Raw genomic sequence first — 27863 nt, forward strand, 5'->3', positions numbered from 1 at the left:
GTGAACCTGGGGTTTTCTGCCATTCAACAAAGAGTACGGTGTGTCACCTACCAGTGAGTTGTAGACACGATTCCAGGTGAAACACGCACATCGGACTGCCTCCAGCCAAAACTTTGGAGGTAACATAGCTTCCGTTAGCATTACCTGTGCAGCCTTAACCAGAGCTTCACTCCTCAGCTCTGCCACCCCCCTCTTATTGGGTGAAGTAACTGTGTAACGTATTTCTCTCTTGTGAAAGAACTGCTGCAAAGCAGAACCAGTGTACCTAGCATTTCTGTCACTGACGATTGCCTTCACCTTGGTGGAGAACCTCTGTTCTACCCCCTCAATCCAGCTCCTGATCAGCTGTGCTGCATCCTCCCTGGATTTGAGACCATGAGTCCAAGTGTTCTGCGAAAAATCATCCTGAAACGTTAGCAGATACCTGGCCCCCCCTAGACTCTGTTCCTTGACAGGATTGAACAGATCTATGTGTACCAGCTCAAAAGGTTTAGTGGTTACCCGTTCCACCTTTGGGTAACTGCACCCTTTCACCTTCGCCTGCTTGCAAGTGTCACAATTAATGGCACTTTTACAATTTCTAATTTTACACCCTCTGGTAACCTCAGGAAGCACTTGCAAATCCTCTACAGGACTATGAATGGTCCTCTGATGCCATGCGCAAACACATTGAACATGAGTGGGAACTGTAGCACGCTGCGCCTGTGCTCTCTCAACCTTCCCCTCACCCCCAAGAGACGTTTTAAGAATGAAAAGATCATTCTGCCCCTTCTTAACCTTGGCAAGTACCCTCTCCCCTTTGGAGATTGTGCAGACATCATCCTGGAAACAAACCTGAAACCCTTTTTTCAACAAGTAAGGCACAGATAACAAACAGTGATGCACCCCTGGGACGATACAAAAATCCATCTGTTCCTGCAAAACAGAAAGATAAACATTAGCAAACTTAGAAATTTTAGTTCTTTGTCCATTTGCAAACTTAACAGTCTGTCCTTTTGGAACTGCCGTGCAATTCCACATCTCGACTGCAGGGGTCTCTGGAACCATGTTGCGGTTAGCTGCAGAGTCAATAACAAGATTCAGCTCCACACAGCTGTCTTCAAACAAAGCCATGCTAGCAGTGACTTGATAAGACTCTTCCTGTTGTTTACCACGTCCGCCGGACTCAAACCCACGCCTGCCTGCCTTTGCAGGCTGGTTGCCATGGAAACCCGCCTGGTTCCCATGAGAAATGTCCTTCACAACATCCTGCCGTGCCTGTGTGCTCCGGTGGGGGCAACTGCCACGCAGACGTTGAACTCCAGTGGAAAAACACTGCCCGGGGCTCCTCCCAGCTGGCCTGGCCTTCCTTCTCCTGGAACAGCGCCTCCCACCAGCCTCGCCCCCTCTGAAGCTGCCTCTGAAGCTCCCTCTGAAGCTCCTCTCCGCTCCAGCACTTCCTGTGGAAAGTTTCTTAAACTTGCCTTTGGAACTCTTCGCCCCCCGATCTGCTCACCAGCGCTCCTTGAGGCCGATACATCGGGAAATGGGCCTGCCAGTCCAGCGTCTCCAGGGCTCTGGCCTTCTGCTGAAGCTTCACACAAGCCCTTCAGCACATCCCAGGCAGCCCTTGCTGACTGTACACCCTCCAAATGAGGCCTCAGCGATGCATGAATGCATGCTCTGAGCATATCCAGCTCTTGTTGCATTTTCTGCTGGCTATCTTCCCAGCTAAGGGGTGGTACTTTTGGCTCCCTCTGGCTTCCTTCCCAAAGCCCATGGACCAGGAACCAGCCCCTTATTCTTTTGCTCCAGGTTGCCCAACTTTTTAAAGTGAGCTTTTCCACCGGTATATCCTGGCTCTCTGCCATCTTCTCCCGTTCTCCCAAGGTGCCCCACAAGCTGTACTCACTCAGTACCAGCTGATTCCGGCTCCTGTCCGTGGAGAAACAGCCCAGCTGCTCCGGCTCAGCTCTGTGTCTCAGCAGCTCTCTTGCCTCTCAGAAGCAGGCAAAAACTCACTCTGCTTTCCGGCATCAGGCTAGACTCATGGAACACAGCTTCCAACCTCCGGCCAACCTCCGTGCCGACTTCTAAGCATTCCAGTGGCTCAAGGCCAACTGCTTTACGAGCGTTGACTGACCTCCATAACCTCTGAGAGATCGATCTTTGGAGCTCGATCGTTGAGCCGTGGCCTCTGATAGCTTTACGATCCCAATCAGTCGTTTACAGCGTCCAGCACACTTCCTTCCTAGCTGCGCAACAAATTCTGCTGTCTCTTTAGCCACGGCTTAGCAGAGTAGCATACAGCGGTGTAAAGCAGTCTTTTTCTCCTTTTTCTCCATGCAAGCATACACAGACAGGTTCGTCTATTTACAGCTCTTTATTGGAACATTTCAGCCCATCGCTGCTTGCAGCCATCTCTCTCTCTCAAACACACAGAGAGAACATGTCCGTCTCTCTCAAACACAGAGAGAACAGAAAGTACAGGAACAAGCTCCTCCTCAGCTTCTAAAACTGACGTCAGAAAGTGACGCACACCTCAGAACACTTAACCAGTTAAGTTCTGAACTCTCACAAAAGTCACCTCATCGTGACTCTTCCGCTTCAGAAATGGTAGACTAACTTACAATGACAAACCTAGACAGCATCTTAAAAAGACATCACCTTGCTGACAAAGGTCTGTATAGTTAAAGCTATGGTTTTCCCAGTTGTGATGTATAGAAGTGGGAGCTGGACCATAAAGAAGGCTGATCGCCAAAGAATTGATGCTTTTGAATTATGGTGCTGGAGGAGACTCTTGAGAGTCCCATGGACTGCAAGAAGATCAAACCTCTCCATTCTTCAGGAAATCAGCCCTGAGTGCTCACTGGAAGGACAGATTCTGAAGCTGAGGCTCCAATACTTTGGCCACCTCATGAGAAGAGAAGACTCTCTGGAAAAGACCCTATGTTGGGAAAGATGGAGGGCACAAGGAGAAGTGGACAACAGAGGATGAGATGGTTGGACAGTGTTCTCGAAGCTACCAGCATGAGTTTGACCAAACTGCGGGAGGCAGTGGAAGACTGGAGTGCCTGGCGTGCTCTGGTCCATGGGGTCACGAAGAGTCAGACACGATTAAACGACTAAACAACAACAACAAAACTTACATCCCAAGTAACTGGACAATGACAGTTCTCTTTCTATTTAATTGCTCATCGTCTAACATTGTGTATGCCATCAAATGCCAACTGTCCTTCAGCTCTCTATATTGGACAAACAGGCCAAACCTTACGCCAAAGAATAAACGGACATAAATCTGACATCAGGAATCACAAGACAGAGAAACCAGTAGGAGAACACTTCAATCTCCCAGGACATTCTATACAAGATCTCAAAGTAGCTGTTCTATTACAAAGGAATTTCAGAAACAGACTGGAAAGAGAAGCTGCTGAATTGCAACTTATTACCAAACTTAAAACCATGGAGAGACCTGGTCTGAACAAAGACATTGGATTCTTATCTCATTATACATGACAAAGCCATTTTTCACCTTCTCACCCCTTGCTTTTTCCTGTAAGACCTATTGCAGTCGTTAAGAGTCGTCAACAGGCTCATCACAGCTATCTGCCAATCACCCATTCCCACCACCCTCCTGAGTAATACCCCTCCCCACCTTCTCACTATATAGAAGGGTCTGGTGACTTCTGTTTCAGTGTATCTGAAGAAGTGTGCATGCACACGAAAGCTCATACCAAGAACTAACTTAGTTGGTCTTTAAGGTGCTACTGGAAGGAATTTTTTTATTTTGTTTTGACTATGGCAGACCAACACGGCTACCTATCTGTATTGTGGATATAGGATACTGTATTTTTCGCTCCATAAGATGCACTTTTCCCCTCCTAAAAAGTAAGGGGAAATGTGTGTGCGTCTTATGGGGCGGATGCAGGCGGGAGGCTCTGCTCAGCGCTCACTTTAAAGAGCCGCTTGGAGCGTGCGTGTGGCTCTTGGGGGCTTTCCCCCGTCAGTCCCTTCTCCTTCCTATGGAAAAGCCCCCAAGAGCTGCACACACGCTCCACGCGGCTCTTTAAAGGGAACACAGCTCTTGCAGGCTTTTGCGGAAGTTGGGGGAAGGGACAGAACCCTGCCCTTCTCCCTCCTCAGGGAAAAGCCTCCAAGCGCCACACACACGCTCCATGCGGCTCGTGAAAGGGAGCGCTGAGCAGAGCCTGAGATGCATACAGGCTCTGCTCAGCGCTCCCTTTAAAGAATTCCCCGCCCCTTGCATTCCCCCTCTAAAAACTAGGTGTCTTATGGTCAGGTGCGCCTTATGGAGCGAAAAATATGGTGTATAACCATGTTTTGGAAGCTTTGAGTGTGTATGTGCTCAGATTGGCATTTGTATATCTTTCTGCATTGCGCTTGAAGGATTTTTGAACCAGCTTTATGCTTTTATTCCTTGTACTGCCGGGGGGCGGGGGGGGGGTGTCAGCATAGTAATTTCCTTGCATTTCTTGGTAAAGTTCATTGGGCTCTTCTTTCCTCCTCTGCATTCCTCCAGATCTAATCTATCTGTTGGAGATAGCAATATGATGACAATAGTTCTGTAATTGTACCATTCTGAGGCTGGTAGTCACTTGGGGAAAAAATGACACAGCAAATATATTTCAGGGCAATTCATCTTTGGTTCTTTCCAGTCATGTACTTTTTTTATTGAGGAAATGGGAAAACAAAGTATTCAAGCACAAGGGGATTGCTTTTGTTGTTTTTTAAAAAATAACTCAAGCTGCAGTAGCAGGTAGTGGATATTAAGATTTGTTTACATTTTACACACAGTACTTTACATACAATACAAATATATATATATTTCAAACATACTGACTTGGGGAAGAAGGAAATTTTGTTCAAGGCGTCCTTATGGTTAGTTTTTCATGACTTTCAACGATTTCTAAAACTGCAAAAAATAACATATTGCCGAGCACTTGTTTTTGTGCTGCTATTTTTAAATCTTTGCAATTTCTTCCATGGAAGGAGGGTATGAGTAGAAACTAGCTTTAACACCTTACCCCAGTGGTTTTCAACCAGTGTGCTGTGGCTCCCTGGGGTGCCTTGAATGATGGTCAGGGATGCTGCGAGCAACACTGGCCTCTGTCCCTCTTTCCTTCCTTCTCTCCTTCCTCTGATGCCCTCTCACGTCTCTGCCTCCCACACAGCTGTTTATTGCAGCAGCTCTGGCTACAAGCTCCCCAGGCGAATGGTGCCTCTGGGGGTGGCCAGGGGGTGCTTCCCAAGTCCCTGTGGGGCAGTGGGGCAGCTCAGAGACCAGGGGCTGCAGCTGCGACTGCCCAGAGGACTTCCAAGGCGAGGGGAGAGGAGGCTGAAGGAACTCTCCACAAGGGAGGGTGTTTGAAGAAGGGTAAGAGGCTGGTAAGAGGGACGACAGAGGATGAGATGGTTGGACAGAGGATGAGATGGTTGGACAGTGTTCTCAAAGCTACCAGCATGAGTTTGACCAAACTGCGGGAGGCAGTGGAAGACAGGAGTGCCTGGCGTGCTCTGGTCCATGGGATCACGAAGAGTCAGACACGACTAAATGATTAAACAACAACAAACAAGATGCTGCCAGTTCTGCAAGCAAAGGGTGACATAACTGGGCTCCTGAGCCCCACAGGGGAGCTGCAGAAAGAATGTAGTTGGTGAAGGGAGCCGTGGACTCAAGAAGGTTGAAAACCTCTGCCTTATACGATGCAGAGCCAGCTCTGGTTAGCTGCTGCCTCGGTTCTAAACAGGTTTATTTGGGTGTGGACCTGTTCATTGGGTAAGGGTCTTGGCTCAATGGTAGTGCATCTACTTGCATGAACAAGGTTCAATCCCTGGTATCTCCAGGTAGGACTGGGAGAGATCCTTGCCGCAAACCTTGGAGAGCTGCTGCCAGGCAGGTTAGACATTATTGAGCTTGATGGACCAATGCTGATCCTGTCCCTGCTGAATTTTCAAACAATTGGGCCAATCCAAAGAACCAGCTGTTTAGATACGTCAAGGCAGTCACACGAGGCTTTCGGCAGCAGCGCTTGCTTGGCGGTCTTCTGCTTCACATAAAACAAATCGGAATTACCCTTCAGGTGAATGTGTGCAGTTGTCACCTACATGCTGGGAAAGCACTCAGTCCTTCCTCCTGAAAGATCCTGGGAAATAAAGTGAATTAAATTAAATTCAAGTTTGCCATTTTGAAATGACTGCATTTCCCAAACAACCATGCACGCTAAGTGGTTGCTATCAGGTTTGCAACTAAATTGAGCCTTTCAGTGGCCTAGCAATATAATCCAAAACTTTTGGTCACACAACCCATGTGTGCTGAAGAATTATAGTTATTTGGAGACAAGACGCAGTTCCTCGTTTTGCCCATCAATCTTCTTTCCCCATAAATAATATGGTAATACTCTCAAAATGGTATGCTTGTGATATGTAGAGACTTGGAGATGTTATGAAGAATAATTTATTCAGAGAGAAACTAAAGGGACCGTTGGCATAATTTTGCATTTTGTGCGGGTTTGATGCTTGTTTTCCAAAATCTGTAGATTAAATGCATCAAAGCAAAGAGTGTTGGTCTATTGAGCTGTGCTATTGACACCTGTTCTTTTTCTTCTTGTGTGAAATCTTCTGTTTTTAGGGTAAGATGGTGAAAGGCATGGGAGGCGCCATGGATTTGGTGTCCAGCTCAAGAACTAAAGTGGTCGTCACTATGGAGCACTCTGCAAAGGTAATCTTTTTATAAATATTCTCTTCTTGTGGATTTCTCCTTAGACTGAAAACATACCCTAGGTTCTGTCCAATTCTGTGTGCACAGAGTTCCAGTCACACAATGGGTCTTCTTCTCCTCTTGTGTTTTCCTCCAACTTTCTGGAGCAGGTTTTCAGGGTGCACGGGTTGTGGGGAGGAGGAGAAAGTTTTGCTGCACGAGTGGAAGAGCAGATTTAAAAGCCCGTGGCTACTAGCCATGATGGCTGTGCTCTGCCTCTACAGTCAAAAGGGACATGGGTGGCGCTGTGGTCTAAACCACTGAGCTTCTTGGGCTTGCTGATTGGAAGGTCGGTAGTTCCAATCCTGACGATGGGGTGAGCTCCCGTTGCTCGGTCCCTGCTCCTGCCAACCTAGCAGTTCGAAAGCACGTCAAAGTGCAAGTAGATAAATAGGTACTGCTCTGGCGGGAAGGTAAATGGTGTTTCCGTGCATTGCTCTGGTTCGCCAGAAGCGGTATAGTCATGCTGGCCACATGACCCGGAAGCTGTACGCCAGCTCCCTCAGCCAATAAAGTGAGATGAGCGCCGCAACCCCAGAGTCGGACACAACTGGACCTAATGGTCAGGGGTCCCTTTACCTTTACCTTTTATGCTTCACAGTTGAGGGATGTGTTGGTGTTTGTGCAAATGGACCAATGGGAATATGCTGCAGAATGGGACTGTGTAATACACATTTTAGAAATAATAATGCTTTGACCCTTGACCTTCAACCTTTGGGCTAAGCATGAGTCTTCCCTTATTAATTGCTTGTGGGGAGATTTGATAGGACGATGTTACAAAGGTTGGGCCAATATCTCTGTTCTTCTATTCCTATTCTGGCGGCTATTTTTCTGTAGATGCGGCTTCAGAAAGGTTTTAACCAGTGACAGTAAGATCATATTTAACTGCAGTTAAGCAAGATCATATTTAACTGCAGCATTCTGCAATGCTTGGGGTCACAGCGGCTGCCTGGAAAGCAGTCTTCTTTCCTCAAGCCTGAGCATTTCAATCTCCCCGGGATGCTTAGAAGGAGATATTGCATGACCTTAAAGGTATATCTGATGGGTTGATGAACACTTTTCTATAAAAATAGCACAGATGAATTGTTCCTTTCCCGGGAACAGAACTTGGAAGGTCCTTGAATTAAGCATTGTCATTTCCCCTTAAATACCTGTCAGTTTCACTCGGGGGGGGGGGCTAGCTGCCTTGAATGCAGAAACAGATGTTAACTGGTAGGAACTGGAGTGAAGCAATTGTTCCTTGACATAAAGTGGGGAGGGGGGAGAATAAATTAAAAACCCATTTTGGTAGGCAGAGTCGACACCACTGTAAAATTCGTAAAATCATCACAGTTTAAAGGGACAGTGCTTGACTACCCAGGAAAGCAGTTTTATTTTATTTTTTTGCAATTGGGGCAACCTGCAAGGAGTTGGAGAGAGGGCTCGATTTTGCGAAAAACATTATAGGCAACAGTTTTGTTTTTGTTTTTTTATGTTTTTATGTGCCAATCATAAGAGAACAACAGGGCAAGAGTAGGAAAGATTTTAAAATAATCCCAGATGCCCCTGTCCTTTACAGTGTTGCCTGTTCCTGCATATAAAGGAGGACATACCATTGCAACAGTATATTGGGACAATTTTTAAAATTGTTATCACAAAATATGAGCAGAGAATAGCTGTGTATCGTTGTAGGCAATGCTACTAGGAAACTTCAATATTCCTGGGGCACAATTTCCGGGCACAATTCAAAGTGTTGGTGCTGACCTTTAAAGCCCTAAACGGCCTCGGTCCAGTATATCTGAAGGAGCGTCTCCACCCCCATCGTTCTACCCGGACACTGAGGTCCAGCACTGAGGGCCTTCTGGCAGTTTCCTCACTGCGAGAAGCCAAGTTACAGGGAACCAGGCAGAGGGCCTTCTCAGTAGTGGCGCCCTCCCTGTGGAAGGCCCTCCCACCAGATGTCAACGAGAACAACAACTACCAGACTTTTAGAAGACATCTGAAGGCAGCCCTGTTTAGGGAAGCTTTTAATGTTTGATGTTTACAGTATTTTAATAATTTTTTTGGAAGCCACCCGGAGTGGCTGGGGAAGCCCAGTCAGATGGGCGGGGTATAAATAATTTATTATTATTATTATTATTATTATTATTATTATTATTATTATTATTATTATTATTTTATTACTACTACTACTGGGGAAAATGCCGTTTTTACTCATAAAGTGAAGCGGCATTAACAGAGCTATTTTAGAAAAATACTGATAGTATTAGAACCTGCTTCTGTGTGGTGAATCCCAGAATGCACCAATAATTTCTGGCCAGGCAGCCAACATGATTCCTTTTAACACCAATGTTGCTGTCTGCTTCCTCCCTTGAGAAGGGACATCACAAGCATGGAAAGGAACTATATGGTCTAGCTGTGATTTTTGCATTGCTGGGGGTTGGACTAGATGACCCTCCGGGTCTCTTCCAACTCTATAATTCTTTGATTCAGTGATCTGCCGAACCCATGTGGTTCCTATGTCTGTGTTTCATGGTGTCCCAGAAGTGAGCAGGAACAGGGAGTGCGGAAGTTATTATCGTATTGCTATTTTTATCTATAAAATTTGCACCCCGCCCTTCATCCGTAGATCTCAGGGCAGTTCACAGCATAAAAATACAAGACAAAAACACAAAATTCGTAAGGAAAACAAGAACAAAAGCAAAACAAGCAAGTAACTCCCACCCCCTTCCACAAACACATTTGAAAGGATATAGGATGTTGCAAACTGGTTGAAGAGGAACGTTTTCCCCTGGTGCTTAAAGATGTATAACGAAGGCTCCAAGTGAACTTGAGTGTATGCCAGTCCTGTTGTGTATGCCTTCTTGAGTAAGTCATCGTTACCCATGTCACTAAGGACCTCAGAATATTTCAGCAATGAATTCGTGAGTCTTGCACAACAGGTCCAAACACAGTGGAAGCTTCTGAGCTGGAAGTAGCATATATTTGTCTCAATCTGAAGTTACTGACTGCAAGTCCTTTTGAATTTCAAGCAACTAGTTTGCTCTGACAAGCTGATCATTCATTTGTATGTGTGTGTGTGTTCACTGTAGGGCAATGCCCACAAGATTTTGGAGAAATGCACTTTGCCAATTACGGGAAAACAGTGTGTGAACCGCATCATAACAGAAAAGGTAGGTTATCTTACGTTCGTTGCATTTCTGATCCATCTTTTTTGCTGAGCGGCTTGGGAGGGGCATTTTTATCTTCTCGATAATCCTGTAATGAGGGTTTGAGTTGCCCATGACTAACTCTTGAATTTTAATATCCTGGCTCCCTTGATGAGAAGGGGTGTTGCAAACCTGGCCCAGGAAGAAGATGCAGATGTCTCTCACACGCTATCAGCTCTTGTAACCGTGCAGCAGTCAAGCCATATTTCCCAAATACTACAGTTTGCATAGCAATCTTAAGTCCTTACTTCATTTTATTTAAGGCATTTATAACCCCATCCAGCCAAAAGTGCTCCCGAAAATCAGTGCTAAGGTGGAGGGAATTGGTATTTATCAACTTGAAGCATTGGCTTCATTCAGCTAGCAAGGCTCCCTTCCTTTCCTTTTCTTAGACCGAAACATTTTGCATTTCTTTCCAAACCTGCAGGCTGTGTTTGATGTCGACAAGAAAAAGGGACTGACGCTGATTGAAATCTGGGAAGGGCTGTCTGTGGATGACATCAAGAAAAGCACTGGTGCTGAGTTCACAGTAAGTCACAGTCTGGCTAACATTGCAGTTGCGTTTCTTGGCTCTGAGGGAGCTTGGTAAGGAAGCAAAGATCAGCCCAAATGAAGGTTTATTTATGCCGCTTGTCCATGCTGCAGGTGCAAAAGACTGCTGCAGGAGTTTGTTCTGGAGAGGTTTCTGGTGCTTTTGGAGAGGGAAGTATGAAAAAAGGTTCAAACACACACACACACACACACACACACACACACACACACACACCAGGTTCCATTTGTTTGGTAGGATTTTATTTCTTAAATAATAATAATAATAATAATAATAATAATAATAATAATTTTTATTTATACCCCGCCCTCCCCAGCCAAGGCCGGGCTCAGGGCGGCTAACAAGCAATAATAAAAACAAGTTGAATGAATACAACTTAAAAACAAGATTAAAATACAACAATTAAAATATTGAAACATTAAAATATTAAAATGCAGCCTCATCACAGGAGGAGAAAGGAAAAAGAAAGAGGGGGAGGGAATCAAATTGGCTCCAAGCCAAAGGCCAGGCAGAACAACTCTGTCTTACAGGCCCTGCGGAAAGAAATCAGATCCTGCAGGGCCCTGGTCTCATGAGGCAGAGCGTTCCACCGGGCCGGAGCCAGAGTTGAAAAGGCCCTGGCTCTGGTTGAAGCTAATCTAACTTCCTTAGGGCCTGGGACCACTAGGTGTTGCTATTTATGGAGCTTGAGGCTCTCCATGGGGCATACCGGGAGAGGCGGTCCTGTAGATCTGAACAGAGAATTGAAAGTGGGTGGAACAGTGAGTGTAAATTTTACCTTTCTTAGTTTCTTCACACACTCACATATCCCGACTGATTCTTGCATGAGTGGATGGAATTTGAGGACACGTTCCATCCAGCCGAAAACACCCAGGATGCAAAATCAGTTCCAGTGAGGACTGTGGCCTGGGGAAAGCTCAGAGTGGGTACCACATTTACCTCCTGAGCTAGCTACGTTTACTTTCCTACTCCTACTGTACATTGAATGGAGGGGACGCCACCTTCTGCTTTGCTTCAGGCCTGCTCTGTGTATCTGTATTCACGCATAGATTGAATGTGGAATGAAGTGAATATCTTGCTTTTAGCTGGGAGCGTTCGGTTCCCAACCAGCAATTTGCTCACTTCAGGGACTGCTTCAAAGAGAGAAGCCTCAGGGAAGTCCTGGAAACTTGGCTTGCTGCTAGAACCGTGTGAAACTTAATTTATATGTCTTGTTCAAAGCAGGGCCTGTACACTTTGCACCAAAATGGCTCCCCTCAGAAGAAGAGAAACCACGCAGCAGCACTGTGGCTTCTTTGGAAGGCTGTGACTGAACTTTCTGATTTTCACAGCTTTATTAGAAAGAGCACCCTCTAGGCAGCATGCAAAGCAGCCTCATAACAAGGGAGGAGTGATTTACAGCCTTCTGTCTTTTTTATGAAGCTGATATTATAAGCAGTCCGCTTGGGATTTTGTTGGGCCCCAAAGACAAAACTTTGACTTTCCCTGTGCCCTTAAATCAGATCTGCTACAGCTTGGCTTCAAGACAGATTGTCCCACCAGGACGATTTTCATTTGTACGTGTCAAATTTATCATCTGAATTACAACGCCACCATGGGGGGAAAAAATCAACCAGAATGGAAAGCTGTACCTGGATAAATCGGATATGTTTTGTTTGTTTTTAAAGTGAGCAAGTCTACAAACAGCAAGATTCAACTGCTTTATCTTCCCGTGGAATCTTGGTTCTCTGTCAGGGGACACAAAAAAGCATTAAGGCTGCAGGCCTATACTCACTTCGTGGGAGCAGTCCCCATTAACCTCAGTGGGGCTTACTCCCGAGTAGGTGTATAGGATTGCACTGCAAGGCCAAATACACTGGCTTCCAGAACATAGATGGAGAAGTTTGGTGTGTGCAGTAGAATCCTTAGTTCCTCCAGCTGTTCTCTTTCTCATGTAATCATCACATTCTTCTTTGCAATTGCTAGCATCGATCATCTGTCATTAGCGCACCTGTGGCTCATAGATCAGCCATAGTAGGAGACAGAAAAGATGATTATTTCAGAGAGTTGGAAATGGCATTTGACATGGCTACATTGATGTTGGGGCAAAATGGCAAATGGAAACTGAATCTGTAAAAAAAAAGAAAAGTCTTTCTCACCCCTGGTACAAATCAAAAGGGGCAGGACGGAACCTAGGAAGATGCCTTATATCGAGTCAGAAAAATGGTCCAACTAGCACACCGGTGGTGCTGTGGTCTAAACCACTGAGCCTCTTGGACTTGCTGATCAGAAGGTCGGCAGTTCAAATCTTCGCGATGGGGCAAGTTCCTGTTGCTCTGTCCCAGCTCCTGCCAACCTAGCAGTTTGAAAGCACGCCAGTGCAAGTAGATAAATAGGTACCGCTGCAGTGGGAAGATAAACGGTGTTTCCATGCGCTCTGGCTTCCCTCACAGTGTTCTTTTGTGCCAGAAGCAGTTTAGTCATGTTGGCCACATGACTCGGAAAGCTGTCTGTGGACAAACGCCGGCTCCCTTGGCCTGAAAGTGAAATGAGTGCCACACCTTTGACTGGACTTAACCATCCAAGGGTCCTTTACCTTTACCTTTTTTACGCTGGGTGGCAACAGCTTTCCTGGATTTCAGGTTCAGGGGTCTCCCTCAGCCTGGAGACACCGGGGCTTGAACCTGTGTGTGTGTTCTCTGTAGACATAGGATGTCATGTTGTCCAATCCTGAGCTCACTGTGAGACCACAAAGTGTGTATCGATTTCTCCTGTAAATCATTACGTGAGTATTCTGGTAGACATAAGTGATGTATGGTATTAATCAGGAGACAGGGAACCATCTCAGTCCAGATCTTGATAGCCTTCAGCTTCCATAAACTTCACCCAGCATGGTCTCTCCTTGGTTTCTGCATAGTCATTGCTGAAGGACTTGGGAAGTTGCCCAGCAACATCTGGAAATAACATATTCACCATTCCTGGCCATGATACTCTGATATCTCACTGGGAACAGGGATCATGGCGCTGTCAAATTCAGCATCTATATAAATGGATAATTGCCAAGAAAATCCAGCATGGTCACATTTTGATTTCGAAAGAAGAAACTTCCAAAAAGGAGGGGAATGATTAAAATGGAAGCTGAAAGGCAAAATGGAGAGGGTCATATCTCTCCAAAATACATTCTAGATGCTCAGCTAGAAGGTATACTGCATATGGCACCAAACCTGCATTATTCGTCTGTTGATTTTTCTTTTCTTTCATCACTAGGTTTCGCCAAAGCTCTCGCCAATGAAGCAGATTTCAACTTGAAAAGTAGACTGGGCTTAACATCCACGCTTCCAGCGAAGGGGAATCAAATGTCTGTTTTGCAATTATGCATTTTAAAGAGGTCTTTGTAAAGTAGTTTCTTTGGTAGTTAGCGTTCAGGCTGACTATGTAACTAGAACTATGTAAATGTTTATTCACAAGCAACAGTGCAGTTTCCAAAAATAAATCCTAGCTGGTACCTAGATATTTATAATTGCCACACTGCAGGTTTGACTGCAAATAAACGCTGGCAAGAGACAATAGCCTGTTTTGGATGATCCTATCTTGGTTTATGAAGCGGAGAAACACACGAGCCTTTTCTTGGAGCATGTGCAAGCCACAAATCACCCAGAAAGTCTTTAGTTAGCCAAAGTTTCCTTTGTGTGGGTGTGAACAAGCCAGGATCTTCAGCCACAGCATGGCTTGAGATCTTGAGTTGTTCCAAAGCTGGTAGCCATAGTTTCCTGGTTTGGATGAAACAGGTGACTGTGGTTCAATAGAAGCTCCATTCTTTGCTGCGCAAATGGGCTGCAGGTGTGGGCAACAGGCTCGTGCATATCTCTGCTTAAGCCGAGATAGGATCAAACACATCCAATCCCTTGTAGATGTGAACGTTAATACTGTAACTCTGTATGGAGGCAGAGGTCACTTCCACGCACAGAACATGCTAATTTGCAAGTGCCTGTACGGTAGGCTGCAACTGCGCACACACAAAGAAAGAGGTACAGGACAAGTTGTTGGTTTTCAAACATGTAAATAATCAGATGTTTGGATATTCAGGAGTTCTACTTACAGAAGTTTGCATAGCTAAAAACCTGGGCAGGGGGAGCTGTTTATATTCTGTAATTGAAAGTCCGTGTTTTGTTAAACCACCATGTTTCTGGTCTTCAGGGCTGCAAAGACAGGCTTGAAAGTCTGTGAGCTCTTCCTGCTGAAACCTCAGAAACCAAGGAGAGACATTTGCTTTTGAGATTTCCAGCAGTAAGGGAATTGGGCTTTGTGCTCTGTGTTAACTAACTCCTTCCCCTTCTTCATAAATAGCACTTAGGACACTTTTGTGTTGAATTTTCAGAGTAGCAGTAAATGAAATGCTAGCAGAATGAGGTATGCAAAATAAACAGGGGATGCAAATTTAATTTGCATAAATTATGCAGGCCACAGAATGCAGCTGTACTTTATACAAAATTTGGGTTACCTCGGCATAGGATTTTCATTATTTAAGTTCTATAGACAGCCCTAGGTTGCATAGGAAACATAACAGTGAGTTGATAAGCTTTCAGATAATGGAAGTTTGTTGAAATTGAAGCCATTGTCCTGCTCTCATGGTTATTTTTTTTTTAAAAAACTGACTTCTTAATAAATGCATACAGAGTTGCATGTTTACAGTTAGTGTCTGGATTCTCCCTTCCCCTTGATATCAACAAATCATTCGCACAAATATCTAGCGACACAGTGGGAGCAAGGTAGGGCCTTTTTACGGCAGTTGCTGTGCCATTTATCTGTTTGTATAGTAACTATGCCACCCGAAAGTGGACCTTTCCCTCCATACTTTAAAATGGTAGCAGGTCACATTTCTCTCTTTTTGCCCTTAGCAGTTCCAAAGATGGTGGAAATGTACGAATTGGATTGTAAAGATCTTATCTAATACTTGATTAATAAAGATTCCTAAAATAAAAAGAAATTACTGGATGAAAGCTACATATTAGAACTGGGGCAACTGAGAACCAATGTCATATAGCAGGCATAGGCAAACTATTGTTTGGGACTACAACTCCCATGATCCCTAGCTAACAGGACCAGTGGCCAGGGATGATGGGAGTTGGAGTCCTAAAACGTCTGGAGGGCAGAGTTTGCCTGTGCCTGTGGTTTTCAACGTGGAAGACTTAGTTTCAAGTCCCTGTTTAGCGATTAAGCTCAGTGGGTGGCCTTGGGCAACACATTCTCAGCTTAACCTACCTTAAGGGTGGCTGTGGGCTAAGGTGCCATTCCTGGAGGAACATTGATGGGGCTCTGATGTGCTAGTGTTTGGCTCCTTCTCGGAAGACGTGTTCCCTCTCTCTCTCTCTCTCTCTCTCTCTCTCTCTCTCTCTCTCTCTCTCTCACACACACACACACACACACACACACGTTTCCTCAGTAAGGCTCAATCACCACCCCATCTCATCTTGCTCAAACTTTGGCAGTGGTGGGGAATCACAAAAGTGCCATGGGTGGTGTCCTTTATTAATGGTCCCCTCCTTTTTTCTCATAAAGGTTACATCAAGCACAATGGTGTCCTAACTCCCTAAGTTTCCTGCGTGAGTTCAGACTTCCATGCCTTGATCCATGGCATTTGGGATTCCTTCCCAAATATCCTGTGCTTTTTTTTTTCTTTAAAAAAAATATGTTTGTGGGTACTCTCATTTTGATTCAAGAAAATCACTGGGAAAGGAAATGAAGCTGCCATTGGAGGTGGTAACAACGAAAATGACAAATCACCGTGCTAGATTCCGACTCCTACTTCACACATTAAACACTCGCTTCCGTCTGAGACTTGGGAAACACAGCGACAGGAAATGAGGCCGCCATCGGGGGTAGCAAAGGAACTGATGATTCACCGTGCTAGAGAAGAAACGGAAATTTTAATTTTTTTTAGTTTCTTCTCCTGTTAGATTAACAAAATGTTTAGGGGTATGCATACCCCCAGAAAAAATCTCTAATCTGGCAATCTCTAATCACCATTGCCAGAAGCCACAACTTCTTCCAGAATCAACACCCTAGGGCCCTGCAATCCTACAGAGTTTAGGTATTTGCCCCAAAAGAATAACATTGAAAGCCCAACTACAGTCATACCTTGGGCTACAGACACTTCAGGTTGTGCGTTTTTGGATTGCGCACCATGCTGAACCCGGAAGTACCGAAACGGGTTACTTCCGGGTTTCGGTGCTCGCACACGCGCAGAAGCACTAAATCACGCTTTGCACATGTGCAGAAGTGGCGCTGCGGGTTGAAAATGTGCCTCCTGCACGGATCACGTTCGCAACCCAAGCGTCCACTGTACTGTACTATTCCTCAGGAGCCTAAGGATGGATATTGTATTATTATTATTATTATTATTATTATTATTATTTATTCATTCAATTTTTATACTGCCCTTTATAAAAAAAAATCCCAGGGTGATGTACAATGTTAAAAACACATAACAGAGCACCAATAATAATACAGTGGTGCCTCGCAAGACGAAATTAATCCATTCCATGAGGCTCTTCGTATAGCGGTTTTTTCGTTTTGCGAAGCAAGCCCATTCACAGCTTAGCGGATTAGCGCTATTAGCGGTTTAGCGGCCTTTAGCGGATCAGCTGATAAGCGGCTTAGCGGCTTAGGAAAAGGGGGGGAAGGGGGGGAAACCCGCTGGAACTCGCAAGACATTTCGTCTTGTGAAGCAAGCCCATAGGGAAATTCGTTTTGCGAAGCGCCTCCAAAATGGAAAACCCTTTCGTCTAGCGGGTTTTCCGTCTTGCGAGGCATTCGTCTTGCGGGGCACCACTGTACTGACATGCTTTCATCAATGCTGGATGACCCAAGATCATATTAGCAGGTGCCCCTGCAGTGTCATCATTTTGTGCGATTATCAGGGGGAAATGAATCAACTTTACATCTTGACAGCTGATACCTTCTTTTATGGGTGATGGTATGCATGTATGGCAGTGCTTCCCCCGTGCCCCCAAAAGCACTTGCAGATTTCTTCTTAAAATATACAGTTATGGTAGTGGTCATGACAGGCTTTGGGAGGTCTGTAGCTCAGTGATAGGGCATCTCTTTTTCATGCAAGAGGCCCTGGGTTCATTCCCTGGTATCTCCAGTTGGAGCTGGAAAACCTGAAATCCTGGAGTGCTGTGGGCAGGACTGAACTAAGTGGACTTTTGAGGCAACCGCCTATGTTCCTGTGGAAAATAAAATGAGAACTAGAATTTTTCATTTGTCCTTCACAGCATGGGAATTGCTAAATACTTAAACGAGATGCAGGCCCATCATGACACACATTAGCAGGTCCTAGTATAGTGGCACCTCAGGTTACATATGCTTCAGGTTATAGACTTCGCTAACCCAGAAATAGTACTTCAGGTTAAGAACTTTGCTTCAGGATGAGAACAGAAATTGTGCTCCAGCGGCGCAGCAGCAGCAGGAAGCCCCGTTAGCTAAAGTGGTGCTTCAGGTTAAGAACGGACCTCCAGAACGAATTAAGTACTTAGCCCGAGGTACCACTGTATACAGATGCCCCTGGGCAGCTTAAGTTTGTAGATGTCAGGCTTTGGGGACTCTGCGTCCTCCCCCACTTTGGCTGTAGATAAGCAGGACAAAGTGAACAGAGCTTCTTGCAATTTAAAGGGTTTTTAATAATCACAACAAAAGAACAAAACATCCGTACTCAAAATAAAAGTGTTCCCAATTAAGGATCCCCCCCACTTCCCCCCTAGTCACTTCCATCTTGCAACCTGATCTTGCAACCTGCTTTATATGTCGCCATGTTATCTGCTCTACGTGACCTTGGACTGATAGGCTGAATACTTTCCAGCGAGAGAGAGAGTCTGTTATATATCATTTATACCCTGCCCATCCAGCTGGGTTTCCCCAGCCACTCTGGGCGGCTTCTAACAAAAGATTAAAAATTCATTAATACATCAGTCATTAAAAACTTCCTTAAAAAGGGCTGTCTTCAGATGTCTTTTAAACGTCAGGTAGTTTTTTATTTCTTTGACATCTGATGGGAGGGCTCTCTTCCTGTTCTTCATTTTACTGTTCGCCCCTCAGTTCTTCCTAACTTCGATCTTCTGAACTATGTCCCTCTGCAAACCACTGTTCCAAATCTATACTGATCTACTGCTCCTGGGCAGCTTAAGAATCCAGGTTGGGGGGGGGGGGAGGCTCCCACCATTTTCAATCACCTCAGACAGTAGCTGACTGAACTCCCACCAACCCCGCGCTTTCCAATGTACCCAACTGCCCTAAAAGCTAATAGTTTAGAATCACGTTTAAATGGAAGGAAAGAAGCAGGAAAACCAGTGGCCAGTGGGCACATCTGGGATGTGGAGAAAGTGTTGTGGGTGCCAGTCACAAAATGGCTGCTGTGGGAGTGTGGCGTGGCACAAAATGGCTGCTGGTTGTGTGTGCAGGAGAAGCAAACGAACTGAGTCTTTCCTGAATTGTGGATCATTGAGAAAATATTTACTGAGACCTTTCTCTGGGGCCAAAGGTACCAGCAGGCTACAGGCACATACTGTGGGTGCCATGTTGGTGACCCTAAAGTCAATTACTTTCTGAAAGAAAACGGTTACATTCAAAGAACTGAAGGCATCCTGCTTGGTCCGTGGTGCTTTCCTGCCACTGTCCCACTGCATCATCATCATCATCATCATCATCATCATCATCATTTATTTATACCCCGCCCATCTGGCTGAGTTTCCCCAGCCACTCTGGGCAGCTTCCAATCAAGTGTTAATACAGCATATACAACAATACAACCTCACACAAGACACCTGACCAGTTCTTGAGGATTTGTGGATACTGTCCTGGAATAGAATATGATGCAGGATGAGCTGGGAGAGGAAATCGGCAAACGCACCCCCCCCTTCCTCGCTTATGTGTGCAGAAATGCCTTCTGATGGCCTTGCACAAGGGACTCATTTGGATCCAAGTTACTGAGTGTAAAAAGAACGGGTGACACACTGCAAAGATCCTTGGGAACAAGAAATTTCACAAGGCATAAAAATTTAGCATTTTCAGTTCCAATAGCACCCTGGTAAAGGTTTGTCATGCAGGGTTACCAACACAACAAAGCCATTCCCGCTACAAGTCAATGCCTAATAGAAAATCACTGAGAGAAATATGGCTGTTCTCTAAATACATAGAGAAAGGCTGTACAGCAGATATACCTCTTTCCAGAGGAAAGAGATACGAAGTGGACTCTTGGCAACAATAAAGACAAATGCCTTGTTGTTATCAGTATTAATAGATCTGTACTGGGTGTGTGTGGATAGGGAGAACTCTCCTATCCTGTTGAAATGTCTGAGAGCAATTTTATGCCTGGGTATCTGTGTGAAGATAAGTCTGCTGCCCCATTATTCAATTTGTTGGTTAAGAACAGTGAGAACTGTGGAGAACTCATTTTACAGGCACCATTTCTCGTGTTCTAGCAAACAATTGATGGCTGCCATTATCACATAAAAAAGGCCCATTTTGCATTATTCTCCTGTGATTATGCGACTTGGACTGAGTGATTTAGAAAGCCTTTTTTAAAAAATAAAAGGGCACAAAATGCTTGAGGTGAGATGGGCAGAAAGTGCATTTCATTGCTTTGAACTTAATGTCACTTATCTAAGAGCAGTCCAAGGTTGATGCTATTTAACCTCTTCATAAGCCCAGGATACCCAGCGTCTGTGCTTCTTTATTTTTAACAGTCTTGTATTCCGCCGTTGTATGTATGCTCTTTCTTACTCCAGCCCGACAACTTGGCAACTGTCAAAATTCTTCCTGATCAACACAGTTATCAAAGGACTGCAGGCTGTGAGGATCCAGTGAGTTGCAATGCAATCCTATGCAATGCAATCCTATGCATTTCCATGCAGTAAGTTCAATGGCACTCACTTTCAGATGAGGGTGCATTATCAGTCACTGGACATCTGTGCTTGGCAATGCTACATCAGTTGAATTTCTACTGCTGGAAATGCAAGTACAAGGTGGCTGTTTCCATCTCTAAACAGCCCTAACCTATCCATCAGCTCATATTTTCCATGTTTTGGGGAGCCAGTGTGGTGAAACCACAGAGAGCCAGTGTGGTGAAACCACAGAGAGCCACTGCCTCTCCTTGAGAACCAGTGTGGTGTAGTGGTTAAGAGCGGTAGTCTCCTAATCTGGGGAACCGGGTTCGCGTCTCCGCTCCTCCACATGCAGCTGCTGGGTGACCTTGGGCCAGTCACACTTCTGTGAAGTCTCTCAGCCCCACTCACCTCACAGAGTGTTTGTTGTGGGGGAGGAAGGGAAAGGAGAATGTTAGCCGCTTTGAGACTCCTTAAAGGGAGTGAAAGGCGGGATATCAAATCCAAACTCTTCTTCTTCTTCTAAGGATTGTAGGGTCACAGCCACACTATGCATTTAAAGCAATACTACAACACTTTAAACAGTCATGACTTTCCCCCAAATAATCCTGGGAACTGTAGTTCGTGAAGAGTGCTGAGAGTTGTAAGGTGACTCCTATCCCCTTCAAAGAGCTACAGTTCCCATAGTGGTTTAATAACACCTCTTCCCAGGAAAGTGGGAATTGTAGCTTCAAGTGGCACAGGGGGGTTCCTAACAACTCTAAGCACCCTTCACAAACTACAATTCCCAGGACTGTTAAAATGGTATTGTGATGGGATAATGAGCTGCTTGTGCGTAAAAGCTTGATCCCTCTGGGGTTTGGCTGGTCATCCAAACCGATGCACTAACGGAGCCCCCAAAGCATGACTCCGTCAGTCGCTGGTAGAATCTGACAGTGGGCGTCTACGGAATTTACGCCAACATAAAAGCTGTTTGACGGACATGCGCCTTCGTGACTCTCTGCGTGACAGTTTCCGGCGAAGGGTGGGAGTTCCCAACGGGGGTCCCGTTACCTCTCCACTACTCTCACTGGAAGCATCCCAGAGCCTCCCCTCCGCTGTGACTCCTGCACTCCCCCTGCTGGTTCCCTCTTCTGCTGCAGATTCTCTCCTATTCTCCTGGAGCCTGTCCACCACCTGTCTCTCCGATGGCAGTTCCCTGACATCCACCTCCCCCCCAGGGCCCCCTTCACCCCCTCCCGCCTCCTCTCCCACTGGCGGTGAGGGCGGAAAGCCCCTGAAGGAACTCTCCTCGTCGTCCGAGGATTCTAACACTTCTAGCCACGGCGTACCGTCTCTCTCCCCGTCTTCCTCTTCTTCGTCGGAGTCGGCTTCTTCACCCACCCCTGACTCTGGGAACCCTTCAAACTCTCCTTCCTCATCGGTGGTCCCAAAGTGTTCCCTTCTAAATCGAGCCACGGGTTGCGGTTTTCTTGGGAAACGCTGATGAAATGTTTCTATTAAAACCTCGTCATTGACTACCTCTGCTGGTACCCAAGTGTTTTCCGACTCTGCTTCCCCCTCCCATTCTACCAGATATTCCACCTGATTCCCCTTCCACCTGGAATCAATGATTCCTGCCACGTTCATGTCGCGCTCTCTCTCTTCTATCACGGGCGTTTGGGTGGCCTCTCTCTCACGCTCCCCCCACTCACGTCCCTCTCGGTATGGCGACAGTAATGACCTGTGAAATACTGGGTGTAATTTCATGTGACTGGGCAGCCTGAGTTTGAATGCCACTGGGTTGACCTGCTGTATGACCTCAAAGGGTCCCAATCTTTTGGGCCTCAATTTCTTACTCCCGCCCTTGAACGGTAGCCCTTGGGTGGACAACCACACCCGGTCCCCCACCCTTATAGTTTCACCTTCCCTCCTATTTCTGTCTGCTTGCTTCTTATATTCTTCCTTGGCTTTCTCTAAGTTAAGTTGAAGCTGACGGTGGATCGCCTCCATCTCTTCAAAAAAATATTCCGCCGCCGGCACGCTCCACCTCTCCCCTCCCTCTCCTGGGAATGCCCGGGGGTGACACCCATAATTTGCCAGGAAGGGACTCATCCCTGTGGACACGTTCTCCGCGTTGTTGTAGGCAAATTCTGCTAGAGGTAACTTATCCACCCAATCATCTTCTCTGTCTTTTACATAACACCTCAGGTATTGTTGTAAAACCCCATTTGCCCTTTCCGCTTGCCCATTGGTTTCTGGGTGCCGGGCAGTTGAGAAATTGAGTTCTACGTGCAGTAAGCTCATAAGTTTCCTCCAGAACCTGGAAGTAAATTGTTTCCCTCTGTCGCTCAAAACCCTCAAGGGGGCGCCATGCAACTTAAAAATATGTTCTACAAACAACTTGGCGGTTTCCTCCGCTGTGACTGCATGTGAACAAGCTATAAAATGACACATCTTGGTTAATTGATCTACCACCACCATGACAGCTGTTTTGCCTTTGGATTTTGGCAGGTCCGTCATAAAATCTATGGATACTGCCTCCCATGGCCTTTCGGGCGTGGGTAAGGGTTGTAATAGCCCCGCTGGCGCCACCCTCTCTCCTTTCGCTCGCTGGCACCTGTCGCAACCCCTGACATATTCCCGTACGTCCTCCCTCACCTTGGGCCACCAAAACTCCCTGGTAACCAACCACATGGTTTTGTGCTGTCCAAAATGTCCCGCTGTGGGGCTGTCATGCAACTGCTTGAGTACTCTGCCCCTCAGTTCCCCGTCGGGTATGTACAGTGCCCCTTTGTAATACAACGCCCCGTTCTTTTCTTCAAACCCCCCTGTGTTCTCCTCTGTCCTCCGGAGCTCTCTGAGTTTCTCTTGGGCGTATTCATCGTTCTCCGTACCCTCTATCAGTTCCCTCTGCCCCACCAATGCCGCCCCACACACCCAGCGGTCTTCAGGGATTACATGCCTTGCCTCAGGCGCTCCCTCCCCCTCTAAGTACTCAGGTTTCCTGGAAAGAGCGTCCGCCCTCACGTTCTCGGAGCCGGGCACGTAACGAATCTCAAAGTGGAATTTGGAGAACTCCTGGGCCCATCTCACTTGTCTCTGGTTCAGCACTCGGGCTGTTCTCCAGTATTCCAGATTTTTGTGGTCAGTTCGGACTTGAACCTTGTGCTGCGCCCCAATCAGCAAGTGCCGCCATTTCCGGAATGCTTCATGAATGGCGAGCAGTTCTCGGTCGTACACTGTGTAGTTCCTCTCGGATTTGTTCAACTTCCGCGAGAAGAATGCACACGGTCTCCATTCAGACGTATCTTTTCCCGGCTGGAGAAGAACGGCCCCCACCGCTCGGTCTGACGCGTCAGTCTCCACTCTCATTGGTTGTTGTAGATCCACGTGCAAAAGTTGCTCTTCCGACGCAAACGCCTGCTTTAAGCGTTCGAACGCCCTCTGCGCTTCTCCCGTCCAAACAAATTTCTTTTTGCTACTAAGACAATCCGTGATGGGCGCTGTTAAATGGGCAAAGTTTTTGATGAACTTCCTATAGAAGTTTCCGAAGCCCAGGAACCTTTGCACGTCCTTCTTGGTCTTTGGTGTTTTCCATTCCAGTACCGCTTGAACCTTGCTGGGATCCATGGCCAATCCCTTGTCAGACAACCGGTACCCCAGGAATTCCACCTCCTTGGTATGAAACTGACACTTCTCCAGTTTCACCCACAGCCGGTTTTCTCGCAGCTTGCTCAGTACCTCTCTTACATCTCGCACATGCTGCTCCTCATTGTCTGAGTACACCAGGACGTCATCTAAGAACGCTACGCAGTTCTTGTAGAGCAGTGGCCCCAGGACGTGATTCATGAATGATTGAAAGCAGGCGGAGCCCGCTTGTAATCCGAAAGGCATAACGAGGTACTCAAAGGCCCCCAAGGGGGTGAACATAGTGGTCTTCCACTCATCCCCCTTTCTCACACGTATCAAGTTATATGCCCCCCTAAGGTCCAGCTTGGTAAAAATTTTCCCTTTTCTCACCCGTGTTAGAATGTCATCAATTCTAGGCATAGGGAAAGTCACTGGTTCTGACACTGCATTTAGGGCCCTGAAATCACATACAAGCCTGGGCTTGCCCGTGTTTTTTTTGTCCACAAAGAACACTGGGCTGCCCCCCACCGCTCGTGACTCTCTGATGAAACCACGCTTGAGATTCTTGTCAATGAACTCCCTTAACTCCTGCATCTCACTGTCTGACATTGCATACAGCTTGCCCACTGGCAATTGTGCTCCTGGGAGTAAGGTAATTTGACAATCAAAGGGTCTGTGCGGGGGCAGTTTATCTGCTTCTTTTTCGCTGAATACGTCAATCAAGTCAGCGTATTGTGGTGGCACCCTCCCCTTGTCCATCACTTCCATCCCTGCTAGAGTGGCCCTGGTGCCTGCCTGAGCCTCTCCCTCCTTGCAGTGTTCTAGGCAATGTGCTGATCCAAAGGAAACCACTCTCTGATGCCAGCCTACTAGCGGATTGTGTAGCGCCAGCCAGCTCATACCCAAGATAATAGGAGCTCCTCCCAAGGTGGCTACATTAAACGCTATCAGTTCGGTGTGTCGTGCCACCCTCATTATCATTGGTACAGTCTGTTGGCTCACTTCTCCTCCCAACAGCTCCCTCCCATCAATCGTGGTAACCTGCAAAGGCTTACTCAATGGGATAGTCTGTATCTGGTGTTCAGCTGCAAACTCTTTGCTCATGAAATTACATGAGCTACCTGAATCCAATAGCGCTTTTATCTTCAGTGGGTGTCCGTTTGCCAGTTCCAGCAACACCTCTATCACAAGCGCTGGTCTTGGAGGTTCCGGCGTGGGCACATTCATTACTCCCTGGCCTGGCTGCTGTGCCCTGATGTTGGCAACCAGGCGTTGGCTTTTACTTGCTCCGTGATTTCTTCTTCCTCCTTCCCCCCAACAGTTCCCGCCATCCCTTGCCATTCCTTCCTTTGCGGACAGACTCTGGCAAAGTGACCTGGCTGTTGGCAGAGATAGCATCTCTTGCCGCTCTTTCCCTCCTTCTTCCGCCCTTCACTGGTGTTTGAAACTGCGCGCGCGCGCGCTGTTCCAAGTTCCATCGGCTCTGCTGGCGGGAAAGGCTGCTCCGGAATCTCTGGAATGCGGAAGTCCTTCCAACGTTCCCCCTTTCCTTCCCGCTTTTCCATAGCTCTAGCTTCCTGGTGTGCCCCAATGGACAGTGCTGATTTAGTCAGCTGATCCATAGACTCCGCCCTAGGCGCCCGGGAAAGTTCATCTTTCACTGCCGGAGAGAGACCTTCTTCAAACAGCATTTGAATAGGTTCACTAGCAAGGTCCCACCCAAGTCTATGAATCAGCATGGTGAACTCAGTCCAGTACTCACGTACAGATCGGCTCCCCTGTTTACACGCCATTAACTGCCTGCGCACCACTCCGTGCTCGATCTCGCTGGAAAACATCAAGTCCATGGCGCGGAAAAACTTCATTGTGTCCTTTAAGATTTCATTATTGGCTGCCATCAGGGGCCGAATCCAGTCCCTCGCCCCTCCCTCTAGATGGCCAATCACGTACGCCACTCTAGAGTTCTCGTCGGGGAAGTCATCAAACAGTAGATTGAGAGCATATTGCATCTCTGTCCTAAAGGCTTGATAGTTCCGGGGATCCCCCCAAATTTCTGCACCAGTCCAGGCACCCGTCTGGCAAGTGGGGTGGTCTTCCCCTTATCTGCATCTTGAGCCCTCCTCTCCTCGAGCCTCGCCGTTTGCAGCGCCAGCTGGACCTCCAACGCCCTGTACCTTTGTTTCAGGCTTGGACCTGCTCCAGCTCCAGCTCCTGCTCCTCCGGTTCCGGCTGGTTCGCTCATGATGCCTTCTGCTTGCACAAGCTGCTTTCAAAGACTGTCAGATTGCTGTGATGGGATAATGAGCTGCTTGTGCGTAAAAGCTTGATCCCTCTGGGGTTTGGCTGGTCATCCAAACCGATGCACTAACGGAGCCCCCAAAGCATGACTCCGTCAGTCGCTGGTAGAATCTGACAGTGGGCGTCTACGGAATTTACGCCAACATAAAAGCTGTTTGACGGACATGCGCCTTCGTGACTCTCTGCGTGACAGTTTCCGGCGAAGGGTGGGAGTTCCCAACGGGGGTCCCGTTACCTCTCCACTACTCTCACTGGAAGCATCCCAGAGCCTCCCCTCCGCTGTGACTCCTGCACTCCCCCTGCTGGTTCCCTCTTCTGCTGCAGATTCTCTCCTATTCTCCTGGAGCCTGTCCACCACCTGTCTCTCCGATGGCAGTTCCCTGACAGGTATCATAATGTTTAGAGGGCGGTATTCAACCAACTTATCGCAATAGCACATTACCACTAGGACAGTGTTTCCCAAACCCAACAGTCTCCAGCTGTTGTTGGACTACAACTCCCATCATCCCTGGCCACTGGTCCTGCTGGCTTGGGACGATGGGATTTGTAGTCCCAACAACAGTTGAAGTCCCAAGTTTGGAAAACACTGCACTAGGGCAACAGGGCCTCCCCAAATCTGGTACGGAAGGTTGGGGGAACCTGTAGAACATATTTAGGGGGAGAAGTCCAATTGCACAATGGAACCCTTAGTGCTACTTTGAATACAATCCACAGTGTGAATGTGGCCTAGGAAAAATGCAGCATTGCCTCCAGGGGTTCGCTGCCATAGTTCCTCCCTGTACTCTTCCAGGAGACCCATGATGTTGCTGAAGAATCCCTTCCTTTTCCTGTGTTATATATTATTCAAGTAGGTTCTGTGGCTAATCCTCTTCTCCCTTTGCCCTCTGTTTACTCAAGCAGGTGAAATTTGTGGTAGAATGCGTTCAAGGCTTGTAATCCGGGGAGATGAATTCAGACCGCAATAAAAATGAAAGGGCTACCATGAGGGAGAATCTTTGTCAAGCAATAATGCTAAAGGAACCTTTGTTTTGCTGCGCTATTGATCATCATGTCAACGTGTAATCCATGCTTTGTGAGAACCGGGGCAATCATGAAACACTTTGTATTTTGTTATCGTCCTGCTTCACATTTCACAACGCAGATGATTTCACAACACAGCTTCATTTTTTTCTAAATCTCCATAAGGATGTGGAGTGACATTTGTTGTTGAGGTTTTTTTGGGGGGGGGGTTATAGAGAAAAACAAGTGAGATGAGTTCTTTCTTTTTTTAAAAAAACAAACAAAACACAGACAGTTCTACCGCCAGCAGAGTTTGACATTTCAAATAAGGGGGGAAATGAAGATTTCTAACACCTTCTGCTTGGAAAACAGAGCAGTAAAAAATATCGAAACAGAACTGCAGGGAGGTGAGGGTTAATATTAGGAGGCGGAGCCACCTGCTTTCTAGTGGAATGTAGGCGGAATCTCCTTTGTGCTTGAAAGTGGCTATTTGGGTTAGTAGGAGGTATCTAATGCACTTGTTCCATTAGTGCAAGGATTTACACTTGAGCAATGGTACTTTCCCTGTGCACCTCCATGCGCTCCCCAAATTGACTCTG

General features: G+C 46.7%; 1 protein-coding gene across 1 annotated transcript in view; it reads left to right on the forward strand.

Annotated features, from left to right (window-relative positions):
- OXCT1 (3-oxoacid CoA-transferase 1) overlaps window positions 1–15165 on the forward strand; it is a 58689-nt gene extending 43524 nt beyond the window's left edge. Inside the window, exons 14-17 of the mRNA XM_081881537.1 lie at window positions 6629–6718; window positions 9829–9909; window positions 10373–10474; window positions 13742–15165. Coding sequence (XP_081737663.1) covers window positions 6629–6718; window positions 9829–9909; window positions 10373–10474; window positions 13742–13783 — 315 coding nt within the window. The 3' untranslated portion in view covers window positions 13784–15165. The remainder of the gene's footprint in view (window positions 1–6628; window positions 6719–9828; window positions 9910–10372; window positions 10475–13741) is intronic.
- The last annotated feature ends 12698 nt before the right edge of the window (window positions 15166–27863 follow it).

The sequence above is a fragment of the Podarcis erhardii genome, assembly GCF_964252035.2.
Source record: "Podarcis erhardii genome assembly, chromosome: 11".
In the NCBI taxonomy this organism is placed as follows: domain Eukaryota; kingdom Metazoa; phylum Chordata; class Lepidosauria; order Squamata; family Lacertidae; genus Podarcis; species Podarcis erhardii.